General features: G+C 36.9%; 1 protein-coding gene across 5 annotated transcripts in view; it reads left to right on the top strand.

The window, feature by feature from the left end:
- Positions 1-27,417, top strand: part of LOC107206925 (ephrin type-A receptor 6) — a 379,928-nt gene that overhangs the window by 240,290 nt on the left and 112,221 nt on the right. For 3 of the 5 annotated variants that reach the window (XM_015633404.1, XM_015633396.1, XM_033518822.1), the window contains exon 6: positions 12,921-13,045. The exons of the other annotated variants lie outside the window; for them this stretch is intronic. In XM_015633404.1, the coding sequence (XP_015488890.1) occupies positions 12,921-13,045 (125 nt within the window). The remainder of the gene's footprint in view (positions 1-12,920; positions 13,046-27,417) is intronic. 5 annotated transcript variants of the gene reach the window in all.

The following is a 27,417-nucleotide window of genomic DNA, read 5'->3' as shown; positions in this document are numbered from 1 at the left end:
AGAGCAGTCTACATATGACCCTGGAAACAGAATTATGATAGCTGAATATTTCAATTACATATTTATCATAAAAATTGTCTCTTACAAATTATTATTCTGAATCATAAACCTTCTAGAAATCGTTCTTAAAGAGATGAAATTTTCTTAATTATTTAATCAACATTTGTAAGCATTGAAATATGTCTTCCTTGCTAGTTCCAATTACTTGAGAGTGCTAATAAATGTCTCCCTCTCATCTGTTTTATATTTTGTATTCAGGATTGTGTGCTTACTGAAATGTCAGGTAACAGTGATTATTATTATTATATCAGAATCTGAGGCTCCATGCCTCATGTATTTCTGCCTGTTTTAAAAAGAAGCAAACAACATTTTTGAACTTGGCAATATAGCAGGATTATACCTGAATACCTGATGAGAGGTTCAGATGCAAAAGGTTGCATTATGAAGTGTCTGATACGTCATTTAAAATATTTTACATGGTGATATGAAAGTTTCTAGAATGGAGTAGGGATAGAGTGATGGTTATCTTAGAAACAAAACCATTAAGGGGGGGGGTTGTGGGTGCAGATTAAAGGTAAGACATTTCACTGCTTGAGGAAAGAGAACTCAGTGTCCTTCCAGTGTAGGCACTGAGAGGAGATGCAGAGTGTGGACCAGACAGGCTGAGGTCATAACATTTGTAAGATGTGCCATCTTACAAACTGCAGAAGAAATAGAATTGCTACATTTCTTCTGTTAAATGGGTCCTGATGCTCCTAACTTTAGGTGTTCCCATGGAATTAGGTGCTTAAAGTAACTGAGAGCAGATGGTGTAAGTTTAATGGGACCTGACCAGCAAATGGAGACTGATAACAAACACTGACAAACTCAAGGAGTTCAAGGAGTTCAAAGAGTTTGAAGACTTCTTGTCAGCCAGAGCCAATGAATTAATTATCAAGGTAGCCTTTCTTCCTAGAGACTTTATACGTTCAGTTAACATGGAATTTTTTGGAAGGACATATCAGAGGAAGATCACCTTGCATAACAAGCAGTTGCAAACCCAATCACAATCTGACCAACCATGCCATGATTAATTAAGTCAACACTACAAATACTTTGTGATCATGTTCACTAATGAAATATGAAAAATTCTGAATTATTGCAGAGTTAGCATGATGGCTCAGCAAATTCGTGGTATTGATGCAGGACCTTCAAAATGATAACCAGTAAATTTTAAGACAAAAATTTCAACATGCAGATACACCTTTTGTTTCCAGTAATTATTTTCCACAAATTTATTGGCACAGAATTAATCTGTGTAAGCAGAATAATGTTTTTTAGAAAGTTATTACAAAGCTATCCTGTATTATTTATTTTGTTGGTATTTTTAAACTTTCTTTTTAACCACATTTTACTAACCTTTATTTTTTGAACAGTACAGCTAAAGAGCTATAAGACCCAGAAATAGACACATTTGAGTGTGTCAGGACCCTTTCATAGCCATGGGAGGTTAGTGTCCTCTAGATGGCATTCAAGGAATTGCTGCATGTGTGGAGGATTTTTTTGATTTTTTTTACTGTATTAAAGATTTGTTTAGCTGCTGGTTTGTTTTTTTTTTGGTGGGGCTTTTCTTGCCCAGGTTTCATCATATGTTTGAGTACAAAGGGATTTGAGATGATTGTCTGCTGTAGAAATTTTAAGATGAAGGTCACAGAAATGGAGATCACTGCCAAGCACTGAGACGTGGATCTCAATTAGCAGGTCTTACTGCTTGGTTTTGTTTGTGTGCCCAAGAACTTTAAATATCCTGTGTGGACACACTGATTTCTCAGACCTTCCAAACTACAGACTACAACTGAATCACACATCAAGTTATGATATTGGGCAAAGAGGATTACTTAGAACATCTAAAGAAGATTCAAAGAAGGAAGATTTTCTTCATTATAAAAATAAAAGAGGCTTAGCAAAATTTTGCTACTGAGGTCATTATTTTGTGGGTTTTTCCAATGTAACAATATTGCTTGTGAGCAGTAGTGAAATACCAATGTCTAACCCTGGTGTTTAAAATGAGCTGTCAAACTGAAAGCTGTCTATAAATTGTCAAGCTCCAATTTTGTGCATGCTCTGATTTCTTCTGGTTTTGACAGTGTTAAGGAGCTTGGACACAGAGCATGATTTAACTCTGAATCGTTCTGAGGATCAGGCACTTAAAAGTTAGACCCTGAACCACTCAGCTGCACATCACTAATGTTCTGTGTGGATATGAGCCATTAGTTCTTACAAGCAAGTACCAGAGCTACAAGAGCAGAGTGTCTTCTCTCTGTAAAATTTCTGCAGTGCAGAAGACTCTTCAGGGATAGATAAAAGCTTGTTACAGAAGGAAACTCTATGTAGCCAGCTTGCCTTTGGACTGAGCTAAACAGAAAGCTTTGTAACACAGATAATATTTCTGAATTTCAGAAGGCTCATTTGGTCCATTATTTTTGTCTCTGACAATAAGCTATAAGTTACACTGATGGAAGAAGATCAGGAAAGTGTCAAATAATGCTTTTCCATATCTAGTCTTCCAGTTCCAGTAGCATTTTAGTTAATAAGGAATGTTTTTGCTGTTTTTTTGACTCAGTATCTGTCAACTCCCTAACTTTTTGGATGTCACAGGATTTTTATGGTCCTCTTTTAGATAAAAACCAGTGCAAGCTCTGCATGTGTCAGTAGGTCCCCTTGAGTTCATCCCTTGGACAAGAAGAGCTTGTATAAGGCAGAAGTTCTCAGCTTTTCTCCTCAAGCCTTCCTGCTTTTCTTTTTTTCTGTAGGAAGCACATTTGTTGTGCTGCTAGAGATAGGAGATGAAAAATAGACCTGGGAAAAAGTCTCCAAGGGCAGAGCTCAGCACACAGAATGTTGAAGAACACAAAAACTCATTAAGTGTCAAGAAAAAGAACAGAAATACCAAAGGGGCGTAATGGAGGAGTTCTGACAATTCAGAGGCTCTTGCCAAGAGGGCATTCATTGGATAATTAATTTCTTGGAAAGAAAAGGCAGGCTTCTTTAGCTAAGTGATGTACTGACCTGAAAGTGTGGATGCTCAGGTTTCCTTCTCACATGAATCTCTGTCAGGAGATTGCCTCTCCATGAGCAAGTATTAAACCACAAGCTGCAGGGCATGAGCTAACTAGCAGCAAATAGTTGAAGAGGCTTCTCTTTTGAAAGGTTATTCCATAATTACCCAGGCTTCCACAAACCTCACTTTGAAATATATTTTACTGCCTATCATCTAATCTAATTTCTACACTTCTTTCTTGGTGTTTTAATTTTTATACAAGTCAGAAAGATGAAAACTCTTTAGATCCCAATGGTTTTTCAACTCTGCAGCGTTTTGTCCTTGTGAATAAAAGCAACTCAATCTTCTTGGAAGAGAAAAACACACAAAAAAACACATTTATTTTTCAAATGCATTTAATATTAGTGTGACATGTTTTCAGAATATGAGCACAGTAGTCCAGAAAGAGCCACTGGCTTCTTCTGAACCTCAGGTTTTACATATAACAGAAGTTAAAGGCCAGCGGCTCTTTGCTTTTAGAGTTGATTTGCCCTGATGCCTTCAGCTGTCATTGCTTCTATCCATCACCCTGAGAACCTGCCCTCAGACTCAGAGGTGTGCCAACATCCCCAATGAGCAAACTGAAAGAAAACATAAATGATCTTTCACTACAGAGCATGTGCCACGATATTTTGTCCATGGGGGTTTTTTTTGGTAACTTAAACATGCTATTTCATGCAGAAGTACTGTATAGATACACCCAACTATGAAAAAAAAAAAATAAAAGAAAAAATTTATTTAGGATTTTGACATAACTAAAATCCTGCATTGCTCTGGAGGTCACCTTTAAAGATGCATGGCTTGTTTTGCAATGAGCTTCTGTGCTGATGGTAGTGATGAATGTATTGAATCCTGTGGCTAAAACCAGGGCATACATTTGATCTACAAGCAGCCAAAGCAGGTGCAGCATCTCTTCTCCTAACTACAAAGGGATTTAAGAGAACTTGCCAAAATAATCCCCATTTTTTTAACTTGTTTGAATCAAGCCAGATTCTACACTATTTGAGTAGAAATTGAACAGCTAACCTCCATTTGACAGCAGCAGTGCTTTTCAGTGATTCCTGTGCATCGAGTACAAACCATTGACTTCCTGGCCTCCTAGAATTGTTTCTTGTCTGTATGCCAGAGTTTAAAAGGGTCTGCTTTTCTGTGCATAGGTTTCCACATTAAAGATTTAAAAGATACTTGACCCTCAATAAAACAGAGCTAGACTAAACCTTTGGAATATTTTTAGCATGTATTAAGCATATAATAAGTTACACAATTTTGTTTGTAAAATCACTCTGGGAATTAATTTATGAGGGTATATTTATTTGGCATCAATGTGATTTATAGAATGCTTTGTCAAAATCAACATTTTGAGGAAAATTACTTGAATATGTACATTTGAAGTTGGTATTGGATGTGTCTCCATGCACTTACACACATTTACTCAAAATGTTGAAGTACAGTAGCTCTGACATTCTCTGCACATGCCAACAAACACAGCTTTTACAGAAGGTTCACAGAAGATGTTCACATAAAATATTCATGATATTCTTACTAAAAGAAAAACCTCTTTCAGACCTGTAAAGTACTGTTTGACAGAAAATTACTTACAATCTGATCTAGCCTTGTATTTGGATACAAACAAGACCAGGATAGATTTGCTGAAATGAGTGTACATTTTATGTTTGCCTTTGTTACATCGCAGGACGAGTAGCAATTAATGGAGTGAAGAGATGGCAGATTTCCTAGTGCTTTTTTACCTGCTTATTTCATTTTCAAACTTCTGAGATCAATTTAGCAGCAGGAAGTTCTGCAGAGCAATTTGGTTGCAGTTGACCCTGGAGGGGTTGTTGTTGAATGAGACTTAGTTACAGCTCTGTTTCCATAATGACACCTCACTGCAATAAATGACACCTTCTTAACCTCAAGTTGTATTTCCAATCAATTTATGGCAATACCCAAGCTACACCAGGAGGCTGAAAACAAAGTTCTCTTAAGAAATGTGTCACCACAGATTGTTCCCACATCACAGGGCACCTAGCAGTGCTGGAATGGTATTTTTAACTTGTAAAACACACGGGCTGGAGCACATCTTTCTTCACGCTGATTAACATCATTATAGTAGCAATCTGAGTCTGTTGATAAACGAATTTCTCCTGCTTCCTTCTCTTTTAGCACAGTTTTCCTTCAAAAGGAAACCCCATAAGCCACTCTGCCATCTTTTTTAGAGGAATCCTGCATGTCAGGCATAGTACCCCAGGAAAGCACACACACCAATTTCAAACATACCACCAGCCAAGAGTCAGCGGCTCGCCACAATGTTAGAGTCAGAAGGAACAGTGAACAGCACAACACAGAACATTTGAGGTTGTGAAAGCAGAAAATCTGCTGCTTAAGGACATAATGTTCTGTTACTTCTCCTGTAGGTACCACAACAGGGTTTATAATCGTCATAAGGAGTGACAGGAAGGGAATGCACTTGCCTGGAGTGGCCTCTTGCACCCTTGCCCTGTTTTTGATCCAGAACAACATGACCAGAAAAAGCCAGTGAAGAGAAGGGCCTTTTTTCCCCAGTTACCACACTTCTGCTGTGCCATTCAGCCACAGAAGTTGTTGCCACCTGTAGTGAGCTGATACACCAGTCCCACACAACCTCAGTTTTGCCAAAGGAGAGGGCAGCTCTGGTTTTCAGAGAACTGTTCCCTCAGGAACCCCTGTGACCCACTGGGTCTTTAAGTCTCTCATTGCCTCCTGCTGCTCCAGCCCTGAAAGGCAGTAGAAAGGAGCCAGGAATCTGCTTATTCTGATGCAAATCCCTTTGGTTGCCAGAGGCCTGTTGATTTGACATTATTTCTGTTTATGTGACAGGCATCCTGGTTTAGTTTTGCATATTTTTGTTTCATTTGCATCTGATTCCTGGACTCACACCCCCTCTCTATGCTTTTTTTAAATTGAATTTATTCTTCTTGCTTCAGACATACAGAGCATAGAAAGTAACTCCTTAAAACATAAATTTAGGTAAAGCATTTGTGTGATTTTTTTAAGGGATACTATTTCTAAAAAAACAAACAAATTTGTAACTAAGATATTTTTAACCATTCACTGTGTTATAACTTGTAAAATATCTCACAATACTTTTTACCTTTGAGGTTTTGCACATACACGCCATCAGAGAGAGCAGAACAGCCACACAGTCTGATTGACAGCTGAGGCTTTATTTTAAACTTTTGTTTTAAGTATCTTCTACTAAAATCCACTTTGAAGTACCAGAAGGTGAGTAGGTCCTGTAAGGAGTAAAGATTTAGGAGTGCTTCTGTCTGAAGCTTGAAAAATGGAGAATGGCAGCACATTCTGTAAGTGAAAGGAAATCTGTAGTGTTGCAAAATCATGTGGATGAATAATTACTGTCTCCTTACATGAGATCAACAATAGATGAAAGCGAAATTAGGCAGCAAGGAAGAATTGCATTATGGAGCACAAAAGCCATGTTGAATCTACATTTACCCTGGAGGAAATCTGGGGGTTGTGTCTATCTCAACCAGTACTTTACTTTAGTACTTTACTTTACAGTACTTTACTTTAGCCCACCACACTGTAGCAGAATCCATATTTTGACAAGGGTATTGGGTTCACTTGGCTTCCATCCACCATTTCTGAGCAAGCAAAGGGGATCTGCAAGGGGAAAGACTTTAAGATGGAGGGAGAGATGATAATTATAACTTGCTGGAGGCCTATTTTCAGTAAATGAAGTGCTTCAAAAGAAGCACACTGCTCTGCTGTCTTTTGAGTGCAAACCTTCAGGGAACTAGTGTAAGAAAATGAAGTAAAAAATACTTTTTTTTTACCTCAAACTTGTTAATTTGCTGGCTGTAATGCTTTGTCAGGGAAACACCATACTCAACTTTGAACTCCAAGGTTAGTGCCACTAATAGTATCCCCTCCAAGCATTTTAACTGTGAATTACTACAGAAATTATTAGGAAGATAAGAGACTCTATTATGGGAAGAATCAAATATCTTATCTAGTCACTGTACTAATTGAAAGCAAGCTTGTGTGGTAAGAAAACAAATTCTTGCTGAATTTAGTATAAACCTGATGAAACATCTTTAATATAAAGAGATAATTTATGAACTGGGGGGGTTGTTTATAAAAGTTTAATTTCTGTTCATATTTCTGGTTTTTTTCCCATGTCAACTTGTGCTTAGTTTTTAGTCTTTTATATCCACACGCTCACACTTCTAACAAGAAAGAGCTCACGTATTGCAAATAATGGAACTTATTGGCATTCACATAGTACGTTAAGATAGCTCAGTCAAAAGATTAAAGAAAATCTCTGGAGCACAACCAGAAAAGAATATAAACAGAGGTCTCCTGGATCCCTATCACATCCCTTGTTCATAAGATACTCTTTCTTCCCTTATCCTACAAAGATAGCAACAGAAGGATGAGCAAACAAACACAAAAGAAAGAAAGGATGAACTGCATCTCTGCTGGAGGATTAATAACCATATTGCAGGAATGAGGACTCCTCTGGATGACAGCACAACTACATCCTTGAGATGACTGATCATAGGCTACATACATGTAATGTATGTAATGCAGGATAAAGGCTTCAGGCCTCTTAACTTCCCTGGAAAATCCTTGGCAAGTAGCTCAAATGGGTAAAATCCTGGAGGCAGTATCATGGATCAGGTGATGTTGTTTCATTGCTTCCAGTTCTGTTACTGGAGTAAAATGTCTTCTCTAAGAGAGGACCTTTTTACTGTTTATTACCTTTCTAATAGTCTTTCTAGAATCAGAAGTGAAAGTAATGTTTTTCTTACTGTGCCCTGAAATAAAGTCTGTTGGTTTTTTTTAAATGTGGCATTGTGAATTAAATCTCGGTGCTCTTTTTGTTGTTATTTATAATATAAAATCATACTCAGTGTCCAACAGTATAGGAATTGTAATATTGTTACAGAACGTAGGCTGGTGAAACTGTAAAATTATAATAGACTTTTCTGGTATAGAAAAAGTGCAAAGTGTGTTTTTATCACCTGTTAGAACACTTCAGATTTGGACCCTGATACATCTCTATTCTGATTCATTGATTTCCTAACATTTTTGTTTAATGGACTTGAGATTATTAGTTAACTATAACTTCTATAGTGTTAAGCATAGTTTGTTGGTTTAATTTTGCCATTAATCTGTGATTGAAGCTTGAAGAGGCCCTTTCCTTTCCATGACCAAGAAAACAGTTTTCTTTTGCTTTCTGACCCAACATAATCAATGTAAACTACTCATTACAGCACTGATATCTCTTCCACCCTCAACTGTTCTTCTCTTACTGGAAGAATTTGTTCCCCAGCAGGAAGAATGTTGTCTTCCTGTGGGATGTTAAAGCAGGTTTCCTCCTCTATAGGGTGAACCTAGCAGGGAATAATGAGTTTTGAAAGAAAATCAAGGGGATTTAGTAGTTTAGTCACTATTTTCCCATAACTGCAGTTGAAAAGTGACTGAGATAGGAGAGGAGGAAGAGGCAGGGAGAGGGGTGGATTCCCTTCTCTGAAGGGCAACCCTGCTCAGAAAACAGGTGATAAAGCCCTATATTTTGGTAGGTATGATCTCTCCTGTACCTTGAAGCAGGCAGAGGTCTCAAGGAAAGAATAACATTGAGTTATGCAATTTGTATTATTGTTGGTAATGGTAGAGGTATAGAAACAACAAACTGAATTAAACATGCAATCTCAAATGGCATTATTTTACATACTGGCCAATATTTTACGTACTGAGACCCACAGCCTTCTCATGAGGATGGAGTCCAAAGGAATGAAGCTGCAGTCCTCCCCACAGCATGTGTGCAGTTCCAATCCCACTTCCACTCTCTCCTCTCTGAATTTGTATCTGCTGGCTCTTCCTTGGTTTTGGGCAAAACAGATACAATTCAGGGGGAAGGAAGGAAGGAAGAGGACAAAACTGCTGGAAAACCTGATCTTGTTTGATAGTAGATTTTTTTTAAAAAGTGACTGAAGGGAGAGATCTTTGAGCTGTCATGATTTCTCTTTACCAAGAAAACAAGATTTGAAATGAGATATGAAGGGTTGAATGATTCCATGTATGAACAGGTATCAGGTGAGCTTTGGTCATCAGCTGCCATAGGGTCTGAAGCTTCCTCACCATGAATGGACATCCTATAAAAGCTGTTCAGTCCTGGAAACAGGAGGCATTTCTTTGCCTACTTTCAGGAGTGTGAAACAAGAAATGGCACAATTAGAAAATACACTAAAGGAAAAAAGCTTCAGCAACAGTACAGATCACCTATTTTGAAATCAGACAGTTACAGATAATAGAAGTCAGCCTCAGAAAAAGAGAACATTTCTAGGGAAAAGATACTTTGATCCAGTCATTGTTTAAAATACACATTTCTCTCTCCTGTATGTAGCACATGAGAAAAAGAAAGATTCTGAAAAAGAGAAGCCAGAGGAATTTAGAATAAAAACAGCTCACTCTGAATTAAAGAATGAACTTCCATTATTCAATAAAAAATTGAAAAGACTGAGAAGCTTATCAGACTAAATTAAATGAGGAGCTCACCACATTGTAGATGACTCATTGTGATTCAAGAAATTTATAACAGTGCAGAAGAAAACAGATGGTACAAAGACTCCTCCATAAAAAACACAGATCAATGCTGAGCTCAAGAGCCAGAAACCACCCTTCAGCCTGGGACCAATGGCAAGAAAATGCTGCCCTTAAAGTGATTAAAACCCACGCTGCTCTTCAAAGCATTTATTTTTTCAAATGGTTTCATTGGGTAACCATATTAGAGTTCTCCTGCAGCTACTGGATTTGAAACAACTAATTAAAAGAATTTCCCATTGATTCATCATAGGGACATTAGAGCAGTCTTTAGGAATCGGAAAATAGGATTTACCTATCTTACAATCTGCTGGTTAAAAGGAGCTGTAACAATAAGTAGATAGGATCTCTAAGGTCTAATTGACTTCTGCTCTGGTGAGCAACAGTTATAAGGAGCTGAAATTTCTCCACAGAAATGAGTGCTCTTTAGTAGCACTTCACAACAAAAGAAATAGAAACTCGGCTAGCTGTGCTTTTAATTACTTGGCTTTATTCTTCTGTTCCTTCCTACAATAAATTTCTGACTGGAATCATAACTGGCAAAAACAGGATCATCCTTCTCCACATACAGGAAATGATCAATGGTGATTCTTCTGAGCCTTTTTGTTAAAAAGAACACTCTTTTTTTGGTTCGTTGTTTGGTTGGTTGTTTTTTTTTTTTACTTGAAACAAACACAAATACACTTCTCATGTTCACAGCTTTATGTGCACATCTCTGCATTTGGATTTAGAAGATTCAGTGCTGGCACAGTGCTGCAGGTGTGAGCCTTGCTGATTGTGCTTGTTGGTTTCATGTGCACGTCAAGCACAGACGGTTTAGGGGAGGTCTAAAATAATTTTGTTCTGCTAATTTCCTACTAAGCTGTTTCCCAGGAAGATAACTGGGATTATTTAATATACTGAAGTTTTGAGAGGCTCTTCCAGTGCACCATGACTGTGCTTTTGAAATGCACTTTGTCAAATGGAAGAACTACTGTGTTGAGCTCAGGCTGAAAACATGCACGAATTGCTGTATAAATTTGGAAGTTAGAACACAAAGGAAAATCCCTGCCATGCAGTACCTATGAAAAGCTGTAAAGCTTAGACTATAATTTGAATATAATGTTGTATCAGCAGTCTATATTTTAAAAGCCTAAAAGAGCCAAGAATATTATTTTATCTACAGCTTAACCTCGTGTTTTCTGTCACCAATATTAATAATTTTGCAAGGATGCCCAGCTGATTCCCATCACCTCTAAGCAGGTACACAGGGGGTACAAGATGTATCTGACAGGTTGCTGTAGCTCCCTCAGACCCACCTGTAAATCGCAGCTCAATGCCAGTGAAAGATTCAAAATAACAAATAGTAAACCAATTTATGTGAGCAGTGCCTTCCTAGGCCCTTGATCAGTGTTCAGCAATTACAAATCCAATATTTACTAGCTCCTGCTTTCCTTTAAATAGACCTGACTTTGTATCTTGCTTGGAGAAGTTGATTGTACCCCAGAGAAATATTATGAGAGCTCAACTTCACCCTCAGTTTCAAGAGTAAAAATTCCATTTTAGCTGAGGGAGTAGTTATACCTACCCAGGGATAATATTTTGGTTCAAATCCTGTGAATACTTTTTATTTATTAGTTTGTGTTTTATTGTGTTCAGTTACTTACATTATGCTGTTTAAGGACTTCCTGAAAACCAGGTGAATCCTTTACTCTGCTTGGCAGGAAATCTTTTTTTATTTTTTTTTTTCCTCTGATAGCCATGCATCAGACCTGTGGTTAAAGTGGCAAAAGTGTAGAAGTTTCCTGTGTAAACTCTTACACTTTAGTAGGGCGTTTTTCTAGTTTTATATGTTGAGTTGTTGCTTTGTGGTTTTGTTTTTTTTCACATCAGAGAGGACAAAACTATTATCCCACAGAATAATTACCCAAAGGGAAGATCGACAGGGGATGGAAGTTAATTTTCTCTCTCAGATAAATGCATTATCACACAGAAAAACGTGCATGTCTCCGTGTAGAGTTTCCCTTTTTTCAAAGACAAACACATGGGTTTGTTTTCTTCAATGTTTGCTTGCATTCTAGAATTTATTTATTGTTTTCATTTCTTAAACATCCTGAAATGTTTACAGGAAAGAAAACTAAAGTGTGAAATTTTGTGACTAGAAGCAGATTCTCTTTTCATTTTCCTGAGGAGAGTCTTTCGTTCAAAAGATAAAACCAGAAGTCATAAAAATGTGTTATTTTTAGGAGACAACTCCATGGAAACTTGGAAGTTAAGAAAGATTCAGAGGAGAGATGAATGGGGGAGGGTGTGTAATAAACTGATACTTTTTAGTGGAAAGACATACCGTGAAACCTGTGAACCACTTACGGTAGCTGGAGTGTTGATCTTAGTTGTGTTCAAGACTGTTGAAAAATATGACTGGGTTTGCTGTAACATTTGGGAGAGCTGCACATCAATACTATTAAAACCACATTAGTGCCTGGAGAATATTTTCACATGCTTGACCAGATTAATAAAATAAGCAAAGATCGTTTTCTAGAACGCAATCTTTGCACCACTTGAAATCATTGCAGAGAGAACCGTGCACCTTTTCTTCCAAAAAGGCAGAAAAACTGGTTCTTAAAATTGGTTGACCCCACAGGGAGATAATTTGGATCCTGGTTGCATCCATGCATGTTGGGCCCCTTCCAGAAGCTGCTTTTGCCCCCACTTTTCCCATGCTCCAATCCCTTCCAGGGGCCTCCTGAAGGAGCTTGGTGCACACAGACACCTCACAAAGGGCCAAAGCACCCAAAAAGGGATTAATCGCGTCTGTTTTAAGCTGTGTCGCTTTATTTTAGCCCAAAGAGTAAACTGGATGTACATCCTAAACAGCTGAAGTATAACATTTAATGAAGATTTGCCTGCATGCAGAATGTGCTGCCTCTGGAATGTGGTTCTGCTCCGGACACGGTGCCCTCAGAGCCAGCAGCGCGGCCCGGCCGGGGCAGGAGGCAGACCAAACATTCCTTTTTTTGTGCTTTTGCACACAGCCATTTTTCAGAAGCTGCTCTGCACTTCAGCAGAGGAGTTACCAGCGTGTACTTGAGACATTAATTCCAGGTTATATGGTTTCCCTGAGAATTGCCATCTGTCACGCTTTTCTGTCTGGAGGTCACTCCGAGTTGCCTCGGGTTGGTATCCTCAGACAGGAGGTTGGAAGGATAAACCTTGTGCTTCGTCTTTAACCCTTAGTTATCCTTTTCCCTTTCAGCACCCACCTTGATAGGTATGGTAAGGAAGGACTGGGCTTCCCAAAACAGCATTGCCCTCTCCTGGCAAGAGCCGGACTTTCCCAATGGAGCAGTTCTGGACTACGAGATCAAGTACTATGAGAAAGTAGGTCTCACTTACAGCATCAACCAGATCCTAAAGAGCAATGTATTTCGTATCTTTAATAGTATTCTTTAAAACCTTTTCACTTGACCCCACATACAATGCTGTGTATGCCAGACGTTTTATTTTGTGCTGATTTTTTTTGTTGTTTTGCTTCTAACTTGTTAATGATTGTCTTGTTTCACATCAGAATCGAGTAGAGCAGCAAGCAGATCCTACATTTACTTGTCTCATAGTAACTACATTTACAAACATGGATTAATGGATCACATGCTTGAATATATTTTGATTTATGGACTGTAAAAACTTCACATTAGTGATACTGAACAGAATTAAGGTGAATGGGAATGTGATATCATTTTGAGGCAAAAGATGTGTTTATTTATTATTGCTAAATAAGGCAATAATATGTGCTTAAAGGATAGAGTGTAGCAGCCTTGTTTACAGGGTTACAAACGGTTATAAGAGAGAGAAACTATCAAATTTCTGGCACTTTGTTAAAATTAGGCAATTTCACACAGAGTAGAGCTACAACATGCATTACAAGGTGCACACACAGCACGTGTTGGGAAAGCATAATTTGAAGCTTCCTTCTTCATAAGCACAAAACATATTTGGTCATTTCCAGTTGCTACAGGGCCTCATACCAGTAAAAAAATGTTGTGCTGGCCAGTGCCTTCAGTCCTGAAGACAGACATAGGAAATTTTTGGTGTCTGTACTTTAAACAGGTCCCTGGTAAGTCAGTTCTTGCTCTTTCTCTGCCTCCATCTGAATTCACAGTGGAACTGATGTGCATGTATGGACATCAGAAAGAACAGGAATACAAAACAAGTAATGAAAGAAAGTATGAGGGATATTAGGCTCTGTAAATATCTGAGAATTTTATTCCTTGACTGCACTTCTCTACTGAGATTATGCAGCTTTAATGATGCAGAAGAAAGGGTAAACTGGGGGAAAAAATCCAAACTATTTAAATAGGACAGCTAGAGGGAGAAGACAGATTGCTTAGAATATTTGTTAAGCCAAAGCAAGGAACCCTGTTTTCTACACTAATGGAAGTCCTTCAGGTTCTTCCTTCAGAATCCATTATCTTAGTAAGCCCTGTTATGACTTGAACTTCTTTTCTGCATTGATATTAAAGAGGTGAATTAAACACGACAAATTGTGAGATTTTATTCAGTTGAGTAGGAGTGGTTCCAAAGTTCTGTAGCCATTTGTATGGATGGTAAATTATAAATCCTATATATGTATTTAATAAAATTCTTTCTCAATGGACTATGTGCCAAAGCCAGTCAGTGCTGAGTGACAAGGCAAATAATTTTTCTTATTGATCTACTTATTCCTTTAACTTTGACCATTGAGGAGCAGGACTACATACACAGGCTTTATGACCCTTTGCTAGATACAGTTTAAAACGCCCTTATCTGTTTTTTATGAAAAGAAAAGAGAAGAATTTTCTGTGTCCACCTCTGAAAATATATAAGGAGTTTCCTCTATCTGTAAACCCTTTGCTCTGAGGTCAGGGGATATAAATGCACTGCTGGAATCTTTCAGTGCTGTGGCGCTGATGTAATTTGCAAGACCTCTCTTGGAGACCAGGTTCTAGATCAGAGAGATGAATAATCCAGTACTGCAGGTCAGTCTGCTTATTTACAGCATTAAATTGGAAGATGTTATTTTACACCACTGTAATAATATTTAAATCTTGTTTTAATGATATTCAAATCAAGAAGCATGCATTAAAATGCTGGTTAAGTGCAGTGGCCAAATGCAAATGAAATTTTATATTGAGAAAGAAAAAGGGATGGTTCCTACCTCAAAGCCAGAAAATATTAATATGTGCAATTAATTTATTTTGATTAAGTTTCAATTAATTTTTTATTCTTCACTGTGGAGCTCTGTATATTAGAAAGCATAGTTTGTGTTATGACAGGGGTAGATGTAGCCAGTGACACTGTAATCTCTCAGCCTTCCCAGGAACTCTGAAACAGGGGAATATCACCATTCCTGTTCTCAGCAGAAGTGACAAAATAGGGATGTTGTTACATGCTCACAGGAAATATGATAAGAGTGAAATAATTTTCTACTGGATCCAGTATGAATTTATCACAAAGACATCCCTCTAACAGAGAGCAAAAAATGCAGGTAAAGTTGAAGAACATGTTAAATATGAAAAGGTCAGAAATTTTATTAATGTCTTAGGGAGTCAAGAAAAAGGCAGAAAAGAGTGGTTTTAGCTACTAATAAAGCATACTAGGTAGAAAAATGGGACAACTTTTGCAGTCTGTCTTTATCTCTTTCTACCTGTCATTTGCATTTAATAAAGGAGGTTTTGTTCTGATAAACAATATAAGAAAAGGAATTTCTCCATCAAATACAACCACTCAATCCCTCAAATTTAGATTATTTTATCAGCTTCTTAAATTCTTGAAGCTCTGAAGAATTATGCAATGTTCCAAAGTTTTACAATATTTACTGCTATTTCTTTTAAGGTTCCTTGTTGACATTTGAAAAATTCAGTACATCATTGGTGAGCACGTTAGGGGAGCAGCCTGCTTTTAATTATTTCCATTATTATTGTGTGGCTAACAAATGGGAATTGTATCTTGTCATGGGCTACCAAAGTTTCATGGAAGATATATAAACTTCAGAAATCAAATAGCTGCCCAATAAACTGTAAGCACTCTGCAAAATGGAGCAATTTCCAACAATTTCTTAAGGAAGACTTGATGACTTAAGGACTTTCTTAATGATCATGAGCATAGAACATAAATATGCATCTTTCCATGCATTTCCAGAACAAGTGCAAGAAGGGAAGGAAGCTACACTGTGCTAATGATGTAAGAAACTTATATTTATACTCTTGTAAAATACAAATTACACACAGAGGACTATCAAAAATCAAGTCCTCTCTGTGAAAAATATTCTTCTGAGAAAGACTACCAAGTTATAAAGAAATAAAGTAGAGAAAGAGTTATCCAGGAGTCTCAGTAAGTTACAAGTATGGAATCATACATTAATTTCAAAGTACAGTAAAGCAGTTCAGTAATTTTTTTGCTTTAAAGCACCTCTTCCTATATGACCTTCATTTCTCCTGGGAATCGCTGTAAAACACTCAGAACTTCATGAAATATTGTCTCTAAAAATGAAAATCTTGTGGCAATAACAAAATTTCATTGTGAGCCAGTTGTACAGATTTGTAGTTTCTTATTTAGGAGTGCACTGGTTCATTTTTATGTGGTTGTCTGACAAGAGGTCATTTTGTTCTACAGCCTTTCAGTCAAAAATGCAGTGAACAAAATCTGACCTAGGACATAATTAGAGAGCTGATTTAGCCTGGAGAACAAAAATTCCTCGACATTCAGTCCAAGATTCTCTGAGTTCTGTCACAGCAAAGAGAAAGGGTTTCCATTGTTTGAATAGTTGTGTGATATAACCAGGGAGAGAATATCATGATCCTGAAATAATTGCATTGTTGAGGCCTGGTAGTTGAAATACCTGATTTCAGGTAGATTGTGAATCATTCTGTAAACTATACCTTGGATAATAAGTGAGTCTTTACAGCACAGAAGATCAGTTAAACGTTTGCTGTTTGAGATCTGAAATGTGCTCATAAAAGCATTTCTTCATAGACTTTCTCTGGGGTCTTGAGATCCTAAACATTGCAAATAATCTCTGTTCATACAGGGTGTCTGCCCTGTTCTGCACTTTGTCCATTATATTTTATTATCCCTTGATATCATCCACAAACACTATTGCTAAAAGAAAAAAAAATCTCTCATGGGCAGTATTGTCTTTCCCTTTAAAAATCATTCATTAACATAATCCCAGTGTCACTGCTAATTGCAATTCATTTTTCTTTTACGCTTTAAACTATAACTCAGACACTGACCAAACCTTGCACTTCTTGCAAGATTCCAGGACATCATCATCATCTCTTTACCTCTCATCAAAAGATGTCATGTTTGAGGCAGATGAGGGACTGAGGCTTTGTTAGAGCCTTGTAATGACACTGAGTCCTTCTGTAGGAATTCCCTCATGGGAAAGGGAACTGGGCACACAGTGGATATAACCCTCACCAGATTCACACCAGGTTGTGCAGCTGAACTGGAAAACACTTATTCCTCCCCTTTCCATCCAAACCCATAAAGTTACTCATCAAAAATTAATGCTCCCTAAGACCTGTGTTAGGCACACCAAGCTGTGCACGTATCAGCAACTGCATTAAGTCTGTTCTCCCACGTGGCCCAGGCACACCAGCTGGATTACATTTCCTGTTACACACAAGATAACATATAATTAGCTAAGGAAGCCTGTCTGTAGAGAAGGGATTTTAATGGAATGTACCCAAGCAGAAACCCAAGGCATTGCAGTGAAATCTCTAAACAGAGAAACCAGAGAATATCTTTAGAATCAGGATTTGGAGGAGAGGGCTGATATTTCTTTGCTTTCTTGTCTTTTGATGAAATTTAAAGGCAAGTCCCTTTTCCGAAATGCTTCATTTTGTTGGGAGACTCAACTTGTAATTTATGTAATTTCACATAAAAAAATTAACCCACCTCCACAGGACAGTGAGTGGACAGGATATGTAGGATGTCAAATATTACTTTTCCTTCATCCCAGGATTATTTAGAGTTGAATTAATAAACAGAAGAGAGAAAATAACTGAGCAGTAGAGGCAAGGGGGAAATTAGTTTTCCAATGAGATTTGAAAAAGAGATGAAGAGCTGATGAGGCAGAGAGATAGGGGAAAGTACCAGATTTAAAGAATTAGAAAGCAGTATGACCTTGTTAATTTTTCTATCAGTCTACAGCTGTCTTCACTTAACTCATACAAGAAATGATGCTCAGTCTTAAAATCTAATATTAAACCAAAGCCTGCTATTTCTTTGAGAAATCATTAATATGAATTAAAATGAGCCATCCTGAATCTGAGTGACAGACCTTTAGCTAAATTACATGATAGGAATAATGAGAAGTTTTAAGACTCTCAGTGCATAATGTTTTAAATGACAGAATTATTTTTATAAGAATTAATAGGGCAAATTATGAACATCATGTGACTCATCCCAGTTTAGAAGACACCAGATGTTCCTCTGTGTCTTCTCTGGCTAAGGATATCCTGCACAATGATCTTCTCCCATTAATCAACCTGACCCTGCCTGAGTATGGGCTGGGATCACCCTCAGTGAACAAGAGCCACACATATTCTCATTAGATAAAATAAGAAGCTATTTCTCATAAGAAGCCACCTCATGTAGATCAGATTCAGTCCTCAGAAATTCTGGGTGGAATTTTGGAAATGTGCAGTAAAATCAGTAATTTCTCTTGTAAATGACTGTAAATCTGCCTTTCTGTGAGGTCTGCATGGCATGTGTGAAGTTCATTGACCCTCAGCCTCCCCACTGCTTTAACAGCCAAACCTCTCCAGTCTCTCCACCTCTTTAGTCACCATTTTGCACAATGTTTAACTAAGTTAGAAGTTAATTTCCTTTAAGCACAAGCTGTCACTTTTTTTTGGTTCAGGTTTTTCTTTTATGGTAGATTTTTATATCATGAAGAACAATCTATGCAGCAGCTCTCACTGGCACAAGGCAGAAGGGAGCCTGGAGCTGTGTGACATTATCCATGAGCAGTGATGGTTTGTTTGGTGCTGGTGTGGCTGTTCTTGGCATGTGCTGGTTCTTTCTTTGGGCTTTTTCCTTTATTGTTGCTATCCCTACTGTAGCATCTTTTGACAACCTCTCTAGTTTTAAAACCTCTTTGTTTTAAAGTCAACATCAATGATGGGATTGGGGAACAGATACAGACTGCCAACAGTAGGGATGAGCATCTGAGCACTTCAGGTGTCTGGCCATTTATTGAGTATAAACCTGCTTTTTTCAAATTATCAGCTGGGCAATTTTTAACTTCCTGCTAGTAATTTTATTTTTTTTAATGGACAGATTTCTTCTGTAATATTTTTTAAATTGTTCAAATCATTTAAGTCATAAATAGCAATCTGCTGCCTGCAAGTAAAATGTTTCTGATATGACTGGAATCAAGAAACGTAGGATTCATGCAATAATACATTTTCATTACATTTTCAGAAATTCTCATCAGAAAAAGATTGCTGAGTATTTGGGATGTACAAGAGCTTTTGGACAGTAGTTTTAGGCAGCCCTTAGTGTTTGTTCATAACATGTCACAGAGCTCTGAGCAGTGCCTCAGGCATTCTTGGCCCTTCACAGCTCCTGGGAAACGAACCATGTCTGCTGAATGTTTTTAAAAAATAATCACTACAAATGTGCTTTGGGATATAATCATAAAAATGAAATCTCCTAGCTTATTTTAGCCTAGTAAGTGGTGTTAAACAAGCTTCTCAGTTTTTCTGTTCCACTGTTATTAACCCAGTTTCCCAAGGGAAAAAATGTAAAAGCCTCAGATTCTAAAAAGAGAATAAAAAAAATAGGTCTCAGAACCACTGAAAATGAGAGTGACTAATTACCAGACTCTCAGACCAGATATCATTTTTGCCTGCAGGAAAGAACCCAAGGACCTTGCAGCAGCCATTATTAATGATACCGATGTAATTACTATTAGTAGAAAAAGAAATCTGGCATCTAAATATCAATTACATGCAGCAAAGGGTTTATCAGAGAAGGTCTAAGCTAGGCATCTATTAGATGGCTTGTCTACTAATGACTGTTGTCAATTATTTAGAAACACCTTCTGAACTTTTGTATTTAATAATAAAGTAGCCTGTAGAGGTATTGCTGTTGTTCCTGCTGAACCAAAAATTCTCAATGAGAAGTATAATGCTGTTTAAGCAAACTTGGTGGATTTGATATTAAAACAAACCCCTTACTTAAGTCTCTGCTGATCTTGTGTTCTTGCCTGCAGCCAATACCATTTTCTCCAAGGAAAATTACATGTACAGTGATTATTCCAGTAACTGCTAGAAGAGCTGCACAAATGGAGAAAAAGTGTATTAATGGTTTTGTATAAGTGGTTTTCAAATGCTTTCAAGGGCATAGGAATAAGCATAGGATGTATGCAAACTATTACAAGACCACAAATAGTTAGTTCCATACCTCAAATGAAGCTAAGAAAGCTAAATCCGTTGATGAGAAAGACTGGTTGCTAATAAAAGAATTTATTAATTCTTTTTCTATCCATTACAGCGTTTGAACCTCAGGAAAAATAGTTTTCAAAATTGTGCACTGACACAGCAAGAATAATAATAATAATAATAATAATAATAATAATAATAATAATAATAATAATAATAATAATAATAATAATNAATAATAATAATAATAATAATAATAATAATAATAATAATAATAATAATAATAATAATAATAATAATAATAATAATAATGTTAACCTCAGGAATCAGTGTTAATCCTAAGTATGTGTTTAGGTGGGGTCAAAAATCAGAAGCAGCTACTTTATATAGCAGAAAGTTTCAGCTAAGGACAACGTTTAGATTATTTTGATGAACATGCTGTAAAAAAGAAATGTTTTCTCATCAGAGATAATGTATCAGTTGCACAGAAGGAAGTGGTAAGGAGTTTAACTTGAATAATCCAGAATTAACAAAATCGATCATGTACTCCCAAAGCATTTTATTTTTGCTGTTTCTGTTATTATTATCTGCTTGCAGTGTGTTCACCTTTGAGTTTAGGTGCAGTAAGTTTCAGTTGTATATCATAATAGAGTTGGAGTTCCCTCAGATACCTTAAGACAAATTCAGGAGTCAAACTTTGAGTTTGAAAGCTTGACAGATTTTTACAAAAAAAATGGGTAAGTTTTGTGAACAATGGCCTAAATATAACAAGCATACCTGCCAAAAGGCTGTCATCTAAATGAAAGTGATTTCTTTATTTATAATTAAAAGCAATGTCTAGGTCTCCATTTATCTAAAACCAGTCAGAATATTTCCTTTAGACCCTCATAAAATACAAAGTAGCTTAAAAGTTCCCAAAAGTCATCTATGAGCCCAAACTCTTTTAAAAACTGAAGCTGGCACAGTGTTCTTCATAATACACAAGGGACTTACTGTTCATAAATTGTTGATTTGCAGCCATAAAGGTGGATTCACAGATTAAATCAAGATACCTATCTTGAGACATGAGTTTATGTCTTTCTCTAAATGAAGGAGTGTTCAAATATAATTTAATTTACAGTTTCTTCCTGCACTATTCAATGCATTCAAGAGATACCTGGGGAGGTACAAAGGTATGCATCATTTTGGAGAGCAAAACCAGAAAAAGTTCCTTTTTTTCTCTCTCTCTTTTTTTCTGTGACTGCATTGCAGATGTGCTTTGACCACAGAAAGGGACAGGATATTAGTTTTTCTCTTTGAATGGTCTTTTTTTTCACATTAAATGAAGATGAAGCCACTGACTGCGTAATATTAGCAATCTCTTTTTTATTAAGTAGCAGTGTCCCCAAAGCAGTCATTCTGGGAGAAGGGAGAACTATCCAAAGGGAAAGAGGAAACTCATTTAGGGAGAGCCCCTCCATTTAATGCACTAAACCACTACTTTCCTCTTTAATATCAGTATAATCACTTTACTAGGTATTAAACAAAGGCTGTGGGTTTGGTGTGGTTGTTGGAATCAAAATGAACATTAGAGGAGCTTTTAATTTAAATTAATAATTTTGTTAGCCAACTTGAATTCACTGAAGTTGTACCTTATTAAGTAACTCCCATGTAGTTTTGGTAGGTTTGAATAAACCTACAGATGCTTATTTGATTAATTGAAAGAAGCAAAATATGACAATTCTCTCTTTTTCTTTTGAGTTTTTTAATGTATTTGCATTAATAGTTTCAAAGTGCCCTTTCTTGATGTGCTTGTTGGGATGGCTGAGTTAACAACCTATTATTATGTACTCCTTACTGAGCTGTTAATAGCTTTAGAGTCTTTTGCAGGAATTCACCTGCTGCTCATAAACACATTTATGTTGCTGTAGGAACTTCACCAGGTTGGTGCATCTTGTATTTGCAATGACCTTGCACAAACTACCATGTGCATATACTACTTTCATGCATATACAACTACTCATATCATATTAACAAAATTCTTTAGTGGCCAGAGCAGCTCTCTTTAAAAAGGTAATTGATACCTATCTGTGAATTTTGTTAATGTTTTTTTTCTTGTTGTTTCAACCACCACCAGAAGTGATATTTCTGCTGAAGTTAGCTACATCAGAAATGTGCACTTCCCAAAAAAATTGAGCAAAAACTTGCTTTGTCAGTTTTGAAAGTGCAAAATCAGCTTTTTGTTTACTCGCTAGTTTGTTTACTTTGCCCTTGAAATTCATGTTCAATTAATTGGAAAAAAGATTGCTGTTTTTGCTTTACACCCCATTAACTCACCAAAGTGTTTGAAGAAAACATAAACTTAAGGAATATGCTGTATTTATTGTTGATGTATTGCCAGGTTCTGAACTACAGTCCTGACACCAGAGGTGAATTCAGCCCTTCTGAGTTAGCATTACAAGATAGATGTTTGCTGTTTGCCTGCACTGAGACACAAAAAAGTGTATGGTGCTCACAAATACACCAAAAAATGTGATATTTCAGTGACTTTTCAGTAGCTATTTTATGTTTCTATCTGAAGAGGCTTGCTTAATGAAAAACAATACACAATCTCTATATAGAGATCAGCAGGTTCCCTCTTGCCTCTGATTTATTATTTGTATTGCAGTGATTAAAGTCAAACATTAGTTAGTGTCAGACTTTGTGTTTTAGAGCCAAAATTCTTCCTCCAAAATTGATTTTTGTTGGATGGTTGAAATCTATCTTAATATTGTCAACATTATTCTATGCTTATAAATCAAATTTTCTTTGAAAAGGGAAGTATGTCTCCCAAAGAAGTGTATTCACAGTTAGCATATGAAAGAATGGTTACCATTTAACATTCATATGGTCTGAAATGAATCTTAATGACTTCAGTCATTTCCTTCCAGAAAAGCACATCTGAATAGCAATCTGACTCAATTCAATCTATAAAAGTAGATATTTTGCTTACTTACATAAAAGTGATAGCTTTATTAATACCACTGAATTCTTTTTTCAAGCTGTTGTATATCAATAAGAATCCTTTCTGGATTTGCCTGGCAGGAAACATTTAGTAACAAATAAAAAGAGAAAATTCTGAATTAGTCTCCTCTTCTAATATTAAAAGTTATTTATGTAGAAAATACAAACTAAGCTTAAAACAATCTTAAAATAAGTCCACTGAATCTACCTGTCCTAACATCCTAAAAGGCTGAAACACATCTTAGAAAGGACTTGGAAAGGCATGATTCCACAAGAGGTTTTTAGTACAGAATGTGGTTTTAGTACAGAATGTGGTTTATACGAGGGTGTTTGTAGAGCTGCAAACATCCCACAGCAGATAAAATTTCCCAGCAAGATGTTGCAAACCTGACAAAATATTCAGCACTGAAAGGGAACCCTAATCCAAATCCTGGTCCTATCTGCCTGTGGACATTGTAGGGATCCTGAAATTAGGTGAATTAGGCCCATTTGTCATCAGCACTATTAGAGCTGAGTTCTGTGTAGCTGACTCTGTGCCATACTATATTTTTGGATTGGTAGAATCACATGACTTTCATAGCTTTGAGTATATGTTGTGGGTGGTTGTGATTTTTTGGGGGGAGGGGGAAGGTTTGTTTGGGGTTTTTTTCTTCATTTTGTAGGGTTTTTACAGTACTCTGTACTGTAGCAAGTCACTTCACTGTAGAAGTCTTCCGAAGAATTGGATGATTGCTCTTGTGTTGAAATTCCACTTCCCTTGGTAGATGCTTCTTTGCATTTAAGTTACCCTCACACTTGAGCAGGAAATAGGATGACCACAATTTTCAGTTCTGCCATGAAGGGGGACAGCAGCTGTGTGTGTACAGCTGTGATGTTACCCCTGGGTGTGAGAGGATTGCCTGTCCCACATCTCAGCAACTTGAAGACCTTCAGGTGTTTGGACTGTGGCTTTTTTCACCTCACACCAGTTGTCCCTTTTTGTTATCTTTCTTCCAGGGTCTTTTGTTTTCAATTTAAATATTTCATTATCCAGTGACCTACTTCCCATCTGTAACTGGAAGTACCGTTTTTAGGATATACACAGATATTTTGAAATTGACTGAATTTATTACTAATATTATTATTCACTATTTCTTATAGACAAGAAACTAAAATATATTCAGTAAAATAGGAAGAGGATTTAAAAAAAAAAAATCCCCACAGTATTTTTTAAACATGGTTTGTAATTAAATTTGTTGCCTAGGGATGTTTTGGAGGCCACACGCAAAATTGGTTCAAGGAATAATTAAGGAAATTCATGGAGAAAAAGTCCATGAGCTGTAAAACACAACAAAGCAAATTTAATTAATTCAGAAAGCCACTAATCTGCAGATTGCTGGGCTCTGGGGGAGTGTTGAGGGTAAGCATGGGGACAAGGAACCTGCAGTGGCATCAGGACCTCGTTCAGAATTGTGAACTAAGAACCTCATGCTCCGAAGGAATGGCTTGGGAATCAGGACACTGGCTGTATATCCATAGTTCTCTGGGCTTGTTTCACAGCAAACAAAGTCACAGAAGTCTTCCAATCTTAACATTTTCAGGATTGATTCTGTTTCCTGTTGCACTGTATTTGTCAGCAGGTTTATTACATCATTCCTTAGCATTAGATATCCCAGGAGAAACCTTGTCCTAAGGTGAATTTTGAGTGCTACTTGAGTTTAATTTTAACATTAGAAATTTAGTTTGTGCTTGCAGTAACTTCCTACTCCTTTCCAACTGGAAAAGAAAATTAATGCCTTGAGGCAGCTGAAGAGGCTGGAACTTTTATATGTAGACGTTAGAGAGACTTCTGGAGATCCTGGTGCAGAGGTTTTCACTGGCAAATATTTTTAATTAGCAAACAACTGTTATCCGAGTAGCTCATTACTGCCAGAAAGATGGGATTTCATATCTGTGCTCATCAGAAAACTCAGGCCATGTTCTCCAGATGCCTTTGTTATATGCTGGATTGCACCCTGTTCCTTCCCTAACTTAAGGCACAGGCCTGTTTTTATTTTATTTTAATCTCCTTGTCAGGACAATCTCTGTCCTGACTGCTGCCTTCACACCTGGCAGTCCCACTTGGCCCACATGGTGAACCACACGGCTTTTGCTCTGCCCACCCCTCACCTCCCTGTGCTGCTGAGAATTTTAACACTCTTTTAGAGCCTCCCTGTGCTCATCTCCCTCCTCATTTAATATTCTGCTTTTCATGGTTCACCTCACATCAACTCATTTCTGCCTTTCCAACTATATAATCCAATTAAAATGAAATTTGTCTGGGGTTTGACCTTTCTATATTTTCTTTATGATTGGTTATCTCTTCTTCCCCTTTTCACGTTGACAGCTTCACTTTATATATGGAGAAAGTGATGAGCAGACTGACAGGCAATCAAAATATAAAATATTGAATGACCAAGCAGGTAAAGGACACTTGAGTGTTGCAGCTACCCAAACTGTTACATCTCAGATTAATCAGGAGGGAGGCCAAGGAGCAAAGGGACAGGGTTACAACCTGAAGGGGCTGATGCCTTTAAGTGTTGCAGATTTCTCCTCTAAGAAAACGCTAGAGCCATTGGCAATTTTCCCTCTGGCCCTGCTTTTTTGCTGCCACAGTTTTCTACTTAGTTTATATTGGTCCTCAGATCTTTGCAATCACTTTTCTAAATTTACTTCAGGTTTGTGGTTCAGCTGAAAACCAGAGATACAAGAGTTTTTAGGAAGAACATTTTTTTAAAGAATCTGAAGGGTATCTTTTACTTCTAGTTCTCTTACTGTAATTTTTCTTACCCCACTCTATGTTACCGTAAAAATGTACCTAATCCTGTTGATCAGATTGTAATCAGTAATTAATGTTAGAAGCATGTTTTTGAACCTTTAAGTCTTCTCTAAAATATTCTGCCAGCATTCCTGTTAATTGATGTACTGTAGGTTAAAATAGTTTTCTAGGAGAAAATCACACACAAAATTAAAGAAGCTTTCAAAGGCAGACACTGAGTTCCACAGATGTAGTTTATTGATTCCAGTGTAATTAGTCCTTATCTACAACAATCTGTGTAAGGTGACAAAGGTGCTATGACTAGAGGCAACAGGCATTCAGAAATTGTATTATAAAAATATTTTATTGTAATGTTAGAAAATACTTTTTGAGAATTACTGGAGGAAAACTAGTTGTGAGAGGAATATATGCTCTATAAATCAGAGGCAGTTTCCATAAATTAGAGCTGTGGGGACTCTGTTTTTATTGATCACAGAGAGTAAGTACAAACTCCAGAGTCTGATGTTGTCTTTAATAGATTCTATTTGAACTGACTAATCAATTAATTACTATACCTAATAATTACCTACTGTGTTATCCTAATGGGTAGCACAGCATTAAATTTCAGGTGACTATGGAGTGCCAGCATAGCTGATCCCAAGGAAAAAGTAAGGAAGAATGTGGAGATTTCATTGCACAGTGGACTAGATCAGTAAAAATTGCTGTCTTCCAGAATTGTGGCCATTCCTTTAAAATAATGATGCTTCCTCTGTAGGTCACATTGTGTGTGTTCCTCAGACTGATGTATCTAGGAAAGATGTGACCAAATGGTCTCATAAAAAATTCTTTTTTATTATTGGTGATTTTATTTAAACATTTATAGTACCTGAGTCATGAAACTCCAAATCTTCTTTACTTTAATGTGGTACTTATTCAGCTTTGACATTGTTCTTCAGTGTACAGGATAAAGACCTGGTCCCTGTGGTAGGTAGATTTAATCTCTATTAGCTCTTCTTTCAGTTAAATAACAGTGCTTTGAAAAGGCCAGGCAGGATTATGTGGCTTAATACAGAATTTTCATGTTGCAGGACAATAGATATAAACTAGAAAATGTGTTTGCAAACAGCTGATAGTAAATTCAGTTCCTCCCCCTGGATTCTTTCTGCACACACACACACTTGAAAGTTGTGGGTACAGTAAGTCTCTTTTAGCTGGCAGAAGGTTTGGAAATCCTTTCCCTAGGGTCAGTTTAAGAAGACTTTCATTACTCGTGGCACTGAATGAGCTGAATACCTCCATTGTCATTCATAAAATAAACTATACTAAGAGTATATATGCTAAATCATAGAAAATTATGTTTGGTTATCTTTTTAAGTTACTAAACTAAGGACTGATACTATTTTTATTAGAACTATGTCTCTTTTTGACACTCAAAGATTAACGATGACAAATCTAGTATGCCTAAAAGTGCCAGGATTTTATCAGTGCTTTACTGGTTGAGTTAATCTTTTTAAGGTTATTTCAGCACTACAGGCAAAATTCTGCATTTCAGCTTTAATTTCTAT

Source organism: Parus major, chromosome 1 (genome assembly GCF_001522545.3).
Source record: "Parus major isolate Abel chromosome 1, Parus_major1.1, whole genome shotgun sequence".
NCBI classification, from domain to species: domain Eukaryota; kingdom Metazoa; phylum Chordata; class Aves; order Passeriformes; family Paridae; genus Parus; species Parus major.
The sequence above is the reverse complement of the archived record's forward strand: the minus strand, read 5'-3'. Positions and strand labels throughout refer to the sequence as shown.